The 13,580-nt window shown below is 34.0% G+C and overlaps 1 protein-coding gene across 4 annotated transcripts in view; it reads left to right on the forward strand.

Annotated features, from left to right (window-relative positions):
• The window catches only part of YTHDC2 (YTH domain containing 2), an 82,147-nt gene that overhangs the window by 23,190 nt on the left and 45,377 nt on the right, over positions 1-13,580 (forward strand). For 3 of the 4 annotated variants that reach the window (XM_036847434.1, XM_036847433.1, XM_036847436.1), the window contains exons 10-17: positions 950-1,085; positions 4,871-4,997; positions 5,210-5,275; positions 10,144-10,322; positions 10,577-10,673; positions 10,749-10,839; positions 10,926-11,006; positions 12,711-12,793. In XM_036847434.1, coding sequence (XP_036703329.1) covers positions 950-1,085; positions 4,871-4,997; positions 5,210-5,275; positions 10,144-10,322; positions 10,577-10,673; positions 10,749-10,839; positions 10,926-11,006; positions 12,711-12,793 — 860 coding nt within the window. The remainder of the gene's footprint in view (positions 1-949; positions 1,086-4,870; positions 4,998-5,209; positions 5,276-10,143; positions 10,323-10,576; positions 10,674-10,748; positions 10,840-10,925; positions 11,007-12,710; positions 12,794-13,580) is intronic. The other variant, XM_036847435.1, reaches the window with a different exon arrangement.

Consider the following 13,580-nt stretch of genomic DNA (forward strand, 5'->3'; position numbering starts at 1 on the left):
ATGCATCCAAATGAACTATAGTTTTAAAGAATGTGTACTTTTAAAGAATGTTTAAAAATTGTTATTTAGTGCAGGGAACATCCATTTGGTTCAGTGAACAGCATTTTGACCATTTAAATTCGTGATTTTTTTTTTTTAATTATTTGTTTATTTTTGGCTGCGTTGGGTCTTCATTGCTGCGTGTGGGCTTTCTCTAGTTGCGGCGAGTGGGGGCTACTCTTTGTTTTGTGGTGCGCGGGCTTCTCATTGTGGTGGCTTCTCTTTGTTGTGGAGCACAGGCTGTAGGCGTGCGGGCTTCAGTAGTTGTGGCATGTGGGCTCAGTTGTTGTGCCTCGCGGGCTCCAGAGCACAGGCTCAGTAGTTGTGGCGCATGGGCTTAGTTGCTCCGCGGCATGTAGGATCTTCCCAGACCAGGGCTTGAACCCGTGTCCCCTGCGTTGGCAGGCTGATTCTTAACCACTGTGCCACCAAGGAAGTCCCTTAATTAGTGATTCTTAAGCCTGGCTGCACATTAACATCCCCTAAGGAACTTTTAAAATCCTATGGAATCTGGCCTCCATCCCAGAGATTTTGAAGTACTTGCTCTGGGGTGGGACGTGGCTTCGGTGTTGAAAAGCTCCAGGTGGTGTTTCCTCTGTTGTGCAGTTGGGACATAAGACCACTGATACATGGGTACATTTAGCAACATTCTGTCAGAAGCACAGTTAATATTGTGACTGTATCATACTCCTTTGTTGACAGGCTCATTCTCAGATAAAAGATGAATGTGAAAACAAGATACAATGTTGTGAGTGATTATGTTTGTGATGAGATGAGAAACTTTTATGTCAAAGCCTTTGCTGTAATACCGAATGGTTAGTAGTTCTTGTGGCGGTTATGGCCATCTCATGTTCTCTGCAAGCAAAGGTTAAGCTGTTAAGTAATTTATAATCTTTGCTTCTTTTTAAAGACAGAAAAAGATGTGAATTGCCTTGAACCATGGTTAATAAAGGAAATGGATGCTTGTCTTTCTGACATATGGCTGCATAAAGATGTTGATGCGTTTGCTCAGGTCTTTCACCTTATTTTAACTGAAAATGTTAGTGGTAAGTATAATTTATTTAAGTTTCTTTTTATTACCCTTGAAGTTATTTATTATGATAGAAGTATAGCTTAATTCATAAAATTCAAAATTCACTTTTTGTTCACAACCAATATTTTGTTCTTTTGGAGTACTTATTTCAAATGTACAAATCAGGATCTTCTTATTAGCATAGTAGAATAAATAAGTATTGTATTAAATCAGGGACTCTTAACCTAATGTCTCCAGAATAGTTTCATGGGGTCTGTGAATATATGACAGTTATATGCAAAAGTATTTTTATGTGTATAAAATTTGTGACATAAATATACTCCCCCCTATGCATCACCCTTACCCCTGGAATATCTTGGATTTTCAAAGAGATTTGTTATTTCAAAACAGGGGGAAAATGTTAATAACTTTTGCTCTAGATTATTCATTCAGTAAATGGAAAATTTTAGTATACCTTTAGTTATATAGGTTCAAGTTCTGATTCACATGTACCTGCGTTATGTCACATGACATATTTTCGCTAATGATTTATTCTGATTTCGTTAGTTGGTTATAATGGATATTGGCAATCAGGGGTGAGTTTTAGGACCCTGAAGGCTTTTAGGCAAAAGGTAGAATGATGATAATAAAAGGTCAGTACTGGAAGGGATTTAGATGTCAAGTAGTTTATCCCCTCACTTGAACTTCTCAACATTATTATTACTATACTTGATCACTCCTTTCTTGAAACATGTTCTTCAGTTAACTTCTGATATTCCCTACTTGATTTATTTTCTTCTCATCTCCCTGGCTGGTATGTCTTGGTTTCCTTGGCAGGATTTTTTTCTTTTTCTTGACCTCTGAATATGGAATGTCCCAGGCCTCAATCCTCAGACCTTCTATTTACACTTACTCCTTAGATGGATCTCATCTAGTCGAAGCTTTAAATATTTATTTAAAATGACTCCTAATTTTACATCTCCAATCCTGAACTCCCCCCTCACTTCAATACACCTCACCACTTGACATCTCCGGTTGGAAGTCCGTTAGGGGAATAAAACTAGATATTCCCCAAACAACTTGATTCTCTGTTTTTCTACCTTCCTCTCAACCTGCTTTTTCCTTAGTGTTCCCTTAGTGATCATTATCAGTTGTAGACCTCTTTAAAAATGCATATGCCTGGCCATCCCAGGCACACTGAATCTAACTCTAGGGTACTACCATTCACCTAGTTGCTAAGGCAACAAAATATAAAATCATCTTTGACTTTGCTCTCATACCCCACATATAATCCATTAGCAAATCTTGTTAGTTTTACCTTTTAAATAAGTCCCGAATCTCACATGTTTTACTTCCTCTACTGCTGCCATCCTAGTCAAAGCCAACATTTCTTTCCTGGACTATTACAGTGGCCTATTAACTGCTTCTATTCTTATGTTACTAGTCTGTTCTCCAGAGAACAATCAGATTGATCCTTTTGAAAAGGAAATTGGATCATGCCACTTCTCTTCTCTCAGCTGTCCCATGGCTTTCAATTACACTTTGAATAAAAATCAAAGTTCTTTCCCTGATTTAGTCTCTGACAGTCTTTTTTATCTCATTTTCTACTACTCTTTTCCTTGTTCACTGTGCTTTAGCCACTCTTGTCTTCTTGCTCTTCATATATGCTGGCCCATTCCCATCTTTGGGCCTTTGTTTTCGTTGTTTTCTATGCTTGGAACGCAGTCCCCACAGATACTCATATGGCCCAATGCCTACTTCATTTAGGTTTCTATCCATAAGTTAGGAAATTTGAACTCTGAGACATGTTGCTTTAAAATATTTATGAAACATTTTAAAGTATTTTTGTATTATCTTTGACCCTCTTCCTAGATATTTCTTTAGAGAGTACTAGACTATTACTTTGATAATGGTCATCCTGTGGACCCAGGTCCCTCTCCTTTATAGTTTTATTAGACATTTTCCAGAGCCCAGTATTCTAATGTCTTAGGCCATGTGCATGTAGTAAACTAAAATGTTATGGTATCTCTATGAGCAGTAATTTACTTCCCATGTTTTTATTTCTCTTCTAAAATCTCAACTCTTAATTGGCACCAGAGTTGAAAATACTTCATGTGATCCAGGAAGCCTTGGGCTTGGTAGATTTTTTTTTTAATCATATCAATTTCCCTCTGTGATCTTGTATAACCAGGTAGTAATTAGCTGGTTTAGTAAGACTAGGCATTCTATGGAACGCTGGATGCTAATCATCTATTGCTGCATAACAAATGATTCCCAAACTTAGCAACCTAAAACATCTATTATTTCACATAGTTTCTGAGAGTCAGGAATCTGGGAGTGGCTTAACTGAGTGGTTCTGGTTCCTAGTCACTCATGGAGTAGTAGTTAAGCTGTTGGCAGGGGTTCAGTCATCTTAAGGTTTACTGGGGCTGGAGGATGTGCTTCCAAGAAGGCTCACTCACATGGCTGTTGGCTAGAGGCCTCAGTTTGTCTCTGACTATTGGCTGAAGGCCTCAGTTCTTTGCCATCTGGACCTCTCCATAGCATTGCCTTATTCTTCCCAGAATGTGGCAGCTGGCTTCTCCCAGAGTGTGTGATTCAGAAGAGAAGAAGAAAAAGCAAGCAGGAAGCTATAGGTACCTTTCATGACCTAGTCTCCAAAGTTGTGCACCATCTTTTCCACTTTATTCTATTTGCTAGAATGAGTCACTTAGTCCAACTCACACTCAAGGAGAAGGGAATTAGGCTCCACCCCTTGAGGGGAAGAGAGAATTAAAGAATTTTTGGATGTTTTCAAACTCCCACACTTATCCATACCCCTAATTGAATATTCCGTTGAAACAGTAATTCGCATATAGTGAGTACAAATCATAATCTTTGCAGATCTCTGTAATAATGCATGTTCCTGGCCATCCCAGACCTACTGAATCTTAATCTAGGAGTAAGGCATAGCTATCTGTGTTTTCAGATATAAAAAGCCTGAAGTAATTCTCTCCATAGGTCCCTCTCCCCACCTTGAGAACCGTTGGCTTATATTAATAACGGATACCATGTTTTAGAGGGTTGTTAAATAATGAGGATAATTGGGTATATATGGAAAATTAAAATTTTCCTTTTGTAATTATTTAAATTTTACTACAGAGGTTTTTTTCCAGTGGTGATTTCTTTCTGAAATTTTGTAATTTTGTAATTTATGAAAATTAGTTCTCAGTAATTATAGTATGTTGCATTGCTTGAAATATATTCTAAGAAGGAATTTAAATTCAATAAAAGTTTAATTTTTTTCTCATGGAGGGGTTTTATGGGAAGTAAACTTCCTGCCAGTGTTATTCTCATTAAGCATCTAAGATAGTAAGAACCTGGCATGATGGGGTAATAAAAGCAAAATGAAAGGACATCAAAAAATCATTTTGAACTTTTCATTTGCCCTTTTAAGCATTCATTACCAGATACTGATGAAAATTAACTTTTTAATTCTTCTTTAATTATATCTTGTCATTTGGTCAAGGCAATATCTAGATTTAGGAAGATTACTTAAGGATTCTACAAAGTTAGTAGCTTTCCTTTTCTGTTTTAATTAACAACTATCTTTCCTTCTCCTGCCTTCCAACTGATAGTACCTATTTCATCCTCCTTATACTAAGGACACATCAGTATCGGATCTTCTTGGATCAACTGAGTTAAAGGTTATACAATGCTGTTATATACTTAGGTAAAGGAGCAAGTCCCAGGTTAATTCTCCTAACATTCAAGAAAATTAAAATGATTTTCCAAAGTAATTTGGAAATTTAACATTTATGTATCTTTTCCTTCTTTTAGTGGATTACAGACATAGTGAAACCAGTGCAACAGCGTTGATGGTTGCTGCAGGACGAGGTTTTTCAAGTCAAGTAGAACAGTTAATTAGTATGGGAGCCAATGTTCATATTAAAGCATCAAATGGCTGGTAATTTTAAATTGCATTCATTCTTTGTATATCTTTGTATAACTACACATATCTTTTTTGATTTCTTATATGTCTTTATATTAAAAGCTATTTGTAATAATTGCTCATACATCTCTACTTTAATGGGTGAATGAATAAATTTGAGTAACTAGTTTTATAATTTTGAGAATATTATTTCTCTTTCTTAATTCGATATCTTTGAATTTTGGCAGGATGGCTTTAGATTGGGCTAAACACTTTGGGCAGACGGAAATTGTGGATCTTCTAGAATCTTACAGGTAACACTTTATACTATTTTTAATTAATCCTGACTCCTTTTTAAGAAACTTAGCCATATAAATCATAGAATGTGACAAATGAAGGCTATTTATAGTCTCTTATCCAGATTTTTTTTTGTAGTTCTAAGGAGTTTTTCTAATAACAGCTTTCAGTTATTTTGTAGGTTGCTAGTAAGATCCACTGTATTATAATATTTATCTTATTTTTTATTTTATCTTAAAAAAGAAGAAGGGGAATTTCCAGTTAAACATGGTATTTGTCTCTCTGCATTTCCCCAGAACCTCACTAAAATGGTAAGGAAGGAATATAAAATGTGTAAACTAACAAAGTCAGAGAGAATGGAAGAGGATATGGCAACTGATGAAAGATGTTAGTAAATTTTTGGATGATATATGGCTAATGGATTACTGATGTTTGACTTAGCAAAGCTAAGAAAGCTGAAGCCTGAGTGCCTAAAGAGGGAAGTGCCAATGAGAAACAACCTCATTTTAGCTTTGAACTTCTTAGAGGCTCATTCAACTACTTCTGAATGAAACAATGAAAGAAAGGGCTAAAAAAATAACAGAGTTAGTTGAAATTCTCTATGAGGAATATTCGGAATTTCAGATTCCCTTCTCCCCTGCCCTCAGGTGATATCTCTTTCCCACTGTAGCAGGATGTGGGAAGTTTATTGAAAAATTAAACCATTTAGAGTTTGGACTTGGGGTGACCAGGTACAGTGGGAGAGTGGGAGTAAGGTATCAAACAGAAAAGGGGTTTAAGTGAAAGTCTACTTAAAGACTAAAAGTTGAGATACCATCCAATCCCTTCCCCTGCTGTCCCTATCGCCTTTTCCTGTTTGAAGCTTATGTTCTTTGGCAGAAAACTTGAGAATTCCTTCCTGGAAAAACAGACCAAGCCTAGAGAAAAGATTTAGAACTTTAAGAGGTTTGATATTCCTTCAATGAAATGACCATCTTTAAACCAGATAACTCAATTTTCCCCACTTGTACACATGGAGGTTTTTGTGCTTTACTCTTTAAAAATAAACAAACTGCCAAGGATTGATCACCAGGCATTTGAGTGGAAAAAGCACTCAAACATCAAATAAACAGTAACAACAAAAAACCCCAAGAAGTTGAATAAAACTGAGCATCAGTGACCAGAAGAAAACTTCAAAAATAGTAATCGAAAATAACATTCATGAACCAGAAAACAGTGTGCTTAAAAAAAAAAAAAAGGAACAGAACACAAATCTTTGTTCAAATTTCATCTTCATGAGGGCTACCCAAATTTACCTATCTATTGCAATCTGCCTCCCCCCACAGTTGATCCTCTTTAACCTGTTCTACTTTTTCTTTTGTCCATAGGACCTACCATCCTCTAATAAACTATATAATTTACTTATTTACTGTATTTATTGTTTTATTGTCTGTCTCTTCTCTCCAGTGGAATTTAGTAAGCTCCTTGTTTCCTTTGTTCAGGGACAGTGTCTGGATATAGATGTTCAGTGATTATTTTTGAAAGAATGAATAAAAAAGAAAGAGCCCTTGAAAATGAAAATATGATAGCAGAAAAGTAATTCAGAAGGGTTGCAAGATAAAGTTGAAAAAAATTGCTGACAAAGTAGGAAAAAAGACAAAAAAATAGAAAATAGTAGAAAAAGGATAGGAAAATTTATTTCCTATGTATTTTTTTATGAGGAAGCTGTTAGAGAATGTGTTCTACAAAAATGAGGAGTGAAGTAAAACAGAGAAGAACACAGTAGATCCAGCACAGGAGATAAGTGAAAGAAATGCTTAGTATGTTGGTGCACAGGGCTGTTACTATGGCAGCTGCCCAGTAAGCCTAGTCTCATAGAAACAGAAGACAGAGAGCTCCAGGAGGAAGGGCCCTCTGGGGTAAAAAGGATTACCTGATGGTTTTGATCGTATTAAAAAGATTTCATGAATTTGTTGGACACTTTGGGAAGAATTAGTGCTAAGTACACAGAAAACAAAATTGTATGGGTTTGTGTGTGTGGAAACTATATGGGGATGGGGGTGGTGACCTCATTTTTCATTAATTGGAGATTCACAGATACTTACTAAATTGTTAAATCAATAAATAGCAGATGATGCATGTTGCTTAGAAATACGTCAGTAAATACCAAAAGAAATGGCTAAAAGAATTGAAAAAGGTCCTAGGCAGTGTGACTAGGAGTGGAGAGGGGTTTTTGTTATAACTTCTATAAAACCCTTGTTTATTAACACTATGTACATGTATTACTTTGATTTAAAAAAAAAAAAGGGCAATACTTTCAAAATCCTATGAAACTATTATAATTCTTCTTTTAGATAATTATTTTAGATAAATTTTGATATTTATATAGATTTTAGATTAGACATTTAAAGAAAAAAGATATTTAGAAGAAATTTAAAGAAAATATATTTTATAGTACATTGATAGCTTTTATCTATTTTCAACCTATAAGACTGTCAAAAAAATAATAGAGTATGAAGTTAAAATATATTAAAACATCTATTATTCAAGAACATATAAAATGTTTTATTTGACTTGGGTTTTTGTATTTAAATCTATAGATGAAGTCTCGGATATTAGATGAAGTAAACATTTGAAATATGAAATTAGTTTTATCATTTTAATTTCATTAAATGATAATGTAGAGTCTCAAAGTCTTGGCAGATCCAAATGCTAATTCTGGTGTGGTGGGTTTTATTATCATTTCATTAATAGCACCAGAACTTGCAATCCTTTTAATGCTAACACTTCGAATGTTCCAGATATTGTTACGGTGTTAGGTGTAGCTGAATAGGTACTACAGATTACCATGTAAAACAGTTATCTGGATAATATTTTAATTATCCTGGCTAAGTCAGCTTTCTTTTTATTCCACAGATCATGATGTTATCAACTATAAATTTCAAATATTTAAATTAAATTTATTATGTTTGCTGGATTATTGATACTTGATATCTAAAGTTTATAGCATTAAACAAAGAACATAATACCTCCTTAATTTACCTGGTAAAAATAAGAAAACAAAAAACTTGGAATGTTTTAAATTGGATTTAAAAATTTTAAATACTACAATTATAACGTTGCAGAAGTTTCATATTTTTCCTATTGAAAGCAGTCTTTTTTTAAAAAAAATTATTTATTTTTTATTTTTGGCTGCGTTGGGTCTTTGTTGCTGCACATGGGCTTTCTCTAGTTGTGGCGAGCGGGGGCTACTCTTTGTTGCAGTGCACGGGCTTCTCATCGCCGTGGCTTATCTTTGTTGCGGAGCATGGGCTATAGGCATGTGGGCTTCAGTAGTTGTGGCTCATGTGCTCAGTAGTTGTGGCTCACGGGCTCTAGAGTGCAGGCTCAGTAGTTGTGGTGCACGGGCTTAGTTGCTCTGTGGCATGTGGGATCTTCCCAGATCAGGGCTTGAACCTGTGTCCCCTGCATTGGCAGGCAGATTCTTAACCACTGCGCCACCAGGGAAGTCCCTGAAAGCAATCTTGTGTTATTTTTCTGCTAAGCTCTTTAAGAAAGATTGGGCTGAACTGAACTTTCTAGAAATCATATTGATAATTACTAGTGATGGCAGTTTTATATTTTCACATACAGGATGAAGAAGCAAGGGAGTTATTTCAGTAATTTCTACTGATTTTGGCTTTCGGGAAATAGCATAATCAACCTGCTTTTAGTATAGGATAACTGAATTAGTAGTCATTTTAAGCTGATACCTGTAGAGTGTTTTTTTTTAATATATGAACTATTCTCCAGAATATTGTTCATAATAATGAACAATTAGAAACAACCTATTAAGAAAATGTAAATGATGACCAAAAGTTTGTGTTTTTTTAAGTTTTATTGAGATAAAATTCACATACCATATAATTCACCTACTTAAGTGTATAATCCAGTGTTTTTTAGTATGTATGTTCAAAGAGTTATGCAGTCATCACCACAGCCAATTTTGAGAACATTTTCATCACCCCAAAAAGAAATCTGTGCTCATTAGAGGTCACTTCTAATTTCCCCCAACTTTAGCAGCCCTAGGCAACCACTCATCTACTTCCCATTGCTATAGATTTATCTGTTCTGGACATTTCATATAAATGGAATCATATAATATGTGATCTTCTGTGATTGGTTCTTTCACTTAGCATAATGTTTTCAAGGTTTGTACATGTTGTAGCATCTTTTTAATGACTGAGTAATATTCCATTCTATGGATAGACCACAGTTTGTCTATCCATTCATCAATTGATGAACATTTAGGTTGTTTACACTTTTGGGATGTTATGAATAGTACTGGTATAAACATTTGTATACAGGTTTTTATGTGGACATATATTTTCATTTCTTCTTGTCTGTATACCTAGGAGTCTAACTGCTGGGCCATATGGTAACACTATGTTTAACAGTTTCGAGGAATTGCCACATTGTTTTCCAAAGTGGTTGCACCATTTTACGTTCCCACTAGCAGTGTATTAGGGTTCCAATTTCTTCACATCCTCTCTCACACTTATTATTATCTGTCTTTTTTATTATAGTCATCCTAGTGGGTGTGAAGTGGTATCTCGTGGTTTGAATTTCATTTCTCTCATGACTAATGATGTTGAACGTATTTTCATGTGCTTATTGGCTATTTGTATATTTCCTTTGGAGAAATGTCTTCAGATAGAGTTTTTTTAAAACCACTTATTGCCAAATTTTACTTTGAATAATATACTTGAAACCAAAATATGAATTACATTATAGTTAGAGTATTAATTGTCACTTACCCTCTTTAGAGTATATTGAAAATTTGAACATGGACATAATGGGAAACATTGGCCTTTAAGGGTTACTCTTTTTAATGAAATTTGACTTGGTCTGTTTTTTTCTTTTCTAGTGCTTCATTGGAATTTGGAAATTTAGATGAAAGTTCTTTGGTTCAAACAAATGGGAGTGATCTCAGTGCAGAAGACAGAGAGCTCCTGAAAGCTTATCATCATAGTTTTGATGATGAAAAAGTAGACTTGGATTTGATCATGCATCTTCTATACAATATCTGCCATAGTTGTGATTCTGGTAAATAAGTATTGTCTAAAAGAAATGAAGCAAAAATATATTCTTTGACTTAAATTTAGTATTTTGTGTGTGTACAAATTTTTATACAATTTTATTGATAATAATGCACAAATAATCTCTTGTGTCATCTTATAAGTATTAGAGTTTATCAGTACTTGAAAACACATGATGTAGTTCATTATAGTTAGTTGTTTTGATTGATTCTGGTTTTACAAAGAGATTTAATGTTTAAAAAAAAGTCATTCTTCTTCAAGGTGCAATATTGATTTTCCTGCCTGGATATGATGAAATTGTTGGTCTGAGGGATCGCATCCTGTTTGATGACAGGCGGTTCGCTGACAATACTCATAGGTAAAAGCTAAAGCTTTATATTTATTGCATTAAATAACAGTTAGGTACCACAATATATTTTCTCTTAATTGTCAACAGATACCAAGTCTTTATGCTTCATTCAAATATGCAAACGTCCGATCAAAAGAAGGTATTAAAAAACCCACCTGCAGGTGTTCGAAAAATAGTAAGCTTCATAAAATCTTCTTTTTTCCATTTTATTAGTCATTGGTTTTGCTTTCATATTAACGATAACATAATATCCTATTGCAGATCCTTTCCACCAATATTGCTGAAACCAGCATCACAGTCAATGACGTTGTCTTTGTTATTGATTCTGGTAAAGTGAAAGAGGTATGTATGGATAAGTTGTATTTTTACCTAAATGACGAAGGTTAAGTTCCATAACAATAAATGCTTTTATAAGCAGAATTCATTTTAATGGGAAAATTTCTGGTTCTAGGATGAATTTAACATAGTAAATGTTGGTTTCACTAAAGTAAATATTCTACCTTAAACAATTCAGTTTGTAGGATCTGTCTTGTTATTTTAGCAAATTATACAAAAAATTTAGCCTCTGCTCACTAAATATTAGGAATAAAATAAAGGATTTGGCTAGTTACAGTGAAAATTTTGTCAATGTGGGAATTTGATTACATATTTTGTATGTTTTCTTTCTACTCATGGGCATGGACCGTGTCCCTCTTGTTCATTGTTATATCTCCAGTGCTCCATATATAGTAGGTATTCAAAAGATACTTAGTTCAAGAGAACCATGCTGATAGAAAAAAAACAAACATAAAACCAGGCTTCAGCAAATGATGGCTAGCAGTAAAATTGGGTCCATCACCTGCTTTCGTAAAAATAAATTTTGTTGGAATACTGCCATGTCTACTTTTTACCCATTGTCTGTGGCTGATTTCACACTCCAGTGGCAGATTTGAGTAGTTGCAACAGACCCCCTCTGCAAAGGCTAAAATATTTACTGCCAACTCCTGATATAAATAAAAGGCAGCATTTATTTCCTTTTAGTGTTGGAATGCCCAGCAATTCTCAGCACCCTTAATTTTGGTTGATCCTTTCACTGAAATAATTGAAAGTGATAGAGGTAGTTGATTTTTCAAGGAGAGCAATGCTATCCATGTTGGGAAAGCAAATTATGTCTGTTCTAGTGGATATAGATGATAATTTTTAATGTGAAAATATTAATTACCTTTAGGTGTTATTTATCAAGTAAACTGTGATGGTAGTGCCAAAAGTTATTTTATATACAAAATTGTTAAATATAACATTTTATTAAAAACAAAATAAGCAGCATATATTCTAAAAATCCCATAATTAAACAATTATGAGAACACATTTGTATTTGCTCTATGTAGTTATTTTATGAAAAGGAAAGTGTAAAGTCACTGAATGATTGATGTATATATTCTAGCAATGAATTCTTTTAAAATATTTCTCTACGTAAGTTTCCACTTTAGAAGTGAAAGTATGGGGATAGTAATGGTTCTTTTTTACTTTCTCTTTTGTAACATTCTGGTTAGGCTAACTGCATTAGTAGTTCAGCAGGAGGTAAAATGGAAGGGGTTAAAAATTATTCAGTTGGGAATAGAATTACTTTAGTGATTATTTGTTATTCTTCCAATCAGCTTCCTGGAAAGTATTTCAGAAAACGTCTTTCCCTGGTCACTCCTATTACCCACAATGATGTAAATCTGATAGAAAATGACCTCAAGGAATAGATCAGTTCTCTCCAATCTTGATGCCTTATGAGAACTGACTGCCATTATCCAAGTGTAGCAGAGAAAAACAGATAGCTTAGCAAGGCACAGAATGAGGAAGTTTTACAGCTCTTCTAAGTTTAGTTTTCATTCTGTTTCCTTAGAATGTTTGTGACCAGAAATCTGGATTTTTTTTTTTAAATTAGTACCCTGTTCTAATTAATCAAAAGGGACTTTGAATTAAACTTGATGTGCTAAAATATATTCATAATGTTTTCTGCTATTTCTTCTTAAGTACCTTTTATGTATTAACATGAAGGTGATTTAAATATTACAGAAATCCTTTGATGCACTGAATTTTGTTACAATGTTAAAAATGGTGTGGATTTCCAAAGCTAGTGCCATACAGCGAAAAGGCAGGTAATGTATATTTAATGGACATTGATTCAATTGCCTATAAAATGGAAACATTTTCATATGTATTACATATTTAATGTATATTCTACTTTCTATAAAATGTTAAAACTTTCATGTTAGTCTTAATTTTTATATTATTTTTGCAAAGCAGACCATTTTAATACTTATTTTAAAAGTCGAATTTAGGTTATGTTAAAAATAAAAATTTTTGTCTAGTATGATCTACACTCAGAAGACATAAGAAACTTAAAGAACAAAAATAAAAGCAGTGTAAGATGTAGGACTAATTTCTGTACAATACAAAAAAAGCTCCATGAAAATCAATTAAATAAAGACCACTACATTAACCTCACATATACCACATATATCTCATATATACCTAAAGAAATGCAAATTAATGAGGTACTATTTTTTACTTATCAGAATGGCATCAATGAAAATTTTTAACAACACACATAACAAGAGTTGACAAAAGCATGGGCCAATAGGCTTTCACAGTTTGCTGATGGGAGTGTATATTGATGTGACTTCTTTAGAGGATGATTTGAAACTGTTTATGCAGATCTCCCCTTTAGCAGTGGATTCCACTTCTTATAATTTATCCTGAGTATACTTGCACATGTGTGCCAAGATGTATGTTTACGAATGTTTTTTGCAGTATTATTTGTAGTAGTGAAAAGTCTAGGAACACTGTAGTATCCATAAGTAGTGAAGTGATTAAGCAAATTATATTATTGCCACACAATGTCATACTAAGTAACTGTTAAAGGGAAATATATAGATGTATGTG

The sequence above is a fragment of the Balaenoptera musculus genome, chromosome 3, assembly GCF_009873245.2.
Source record: "Balaenoptera musculus isolate JJ_BM4_2016_0621 chromosome 3, mBalMus1.pri.v3, whole genome shotgun sequence".
In the NCBI taxonomy this organism is placed as follows: Eukaryota; Metazoa; Chordata; class Mammalia; order Artiodactyla; family Balaenopteridae; genus Balaenoptera; species Balaenoptera musculus.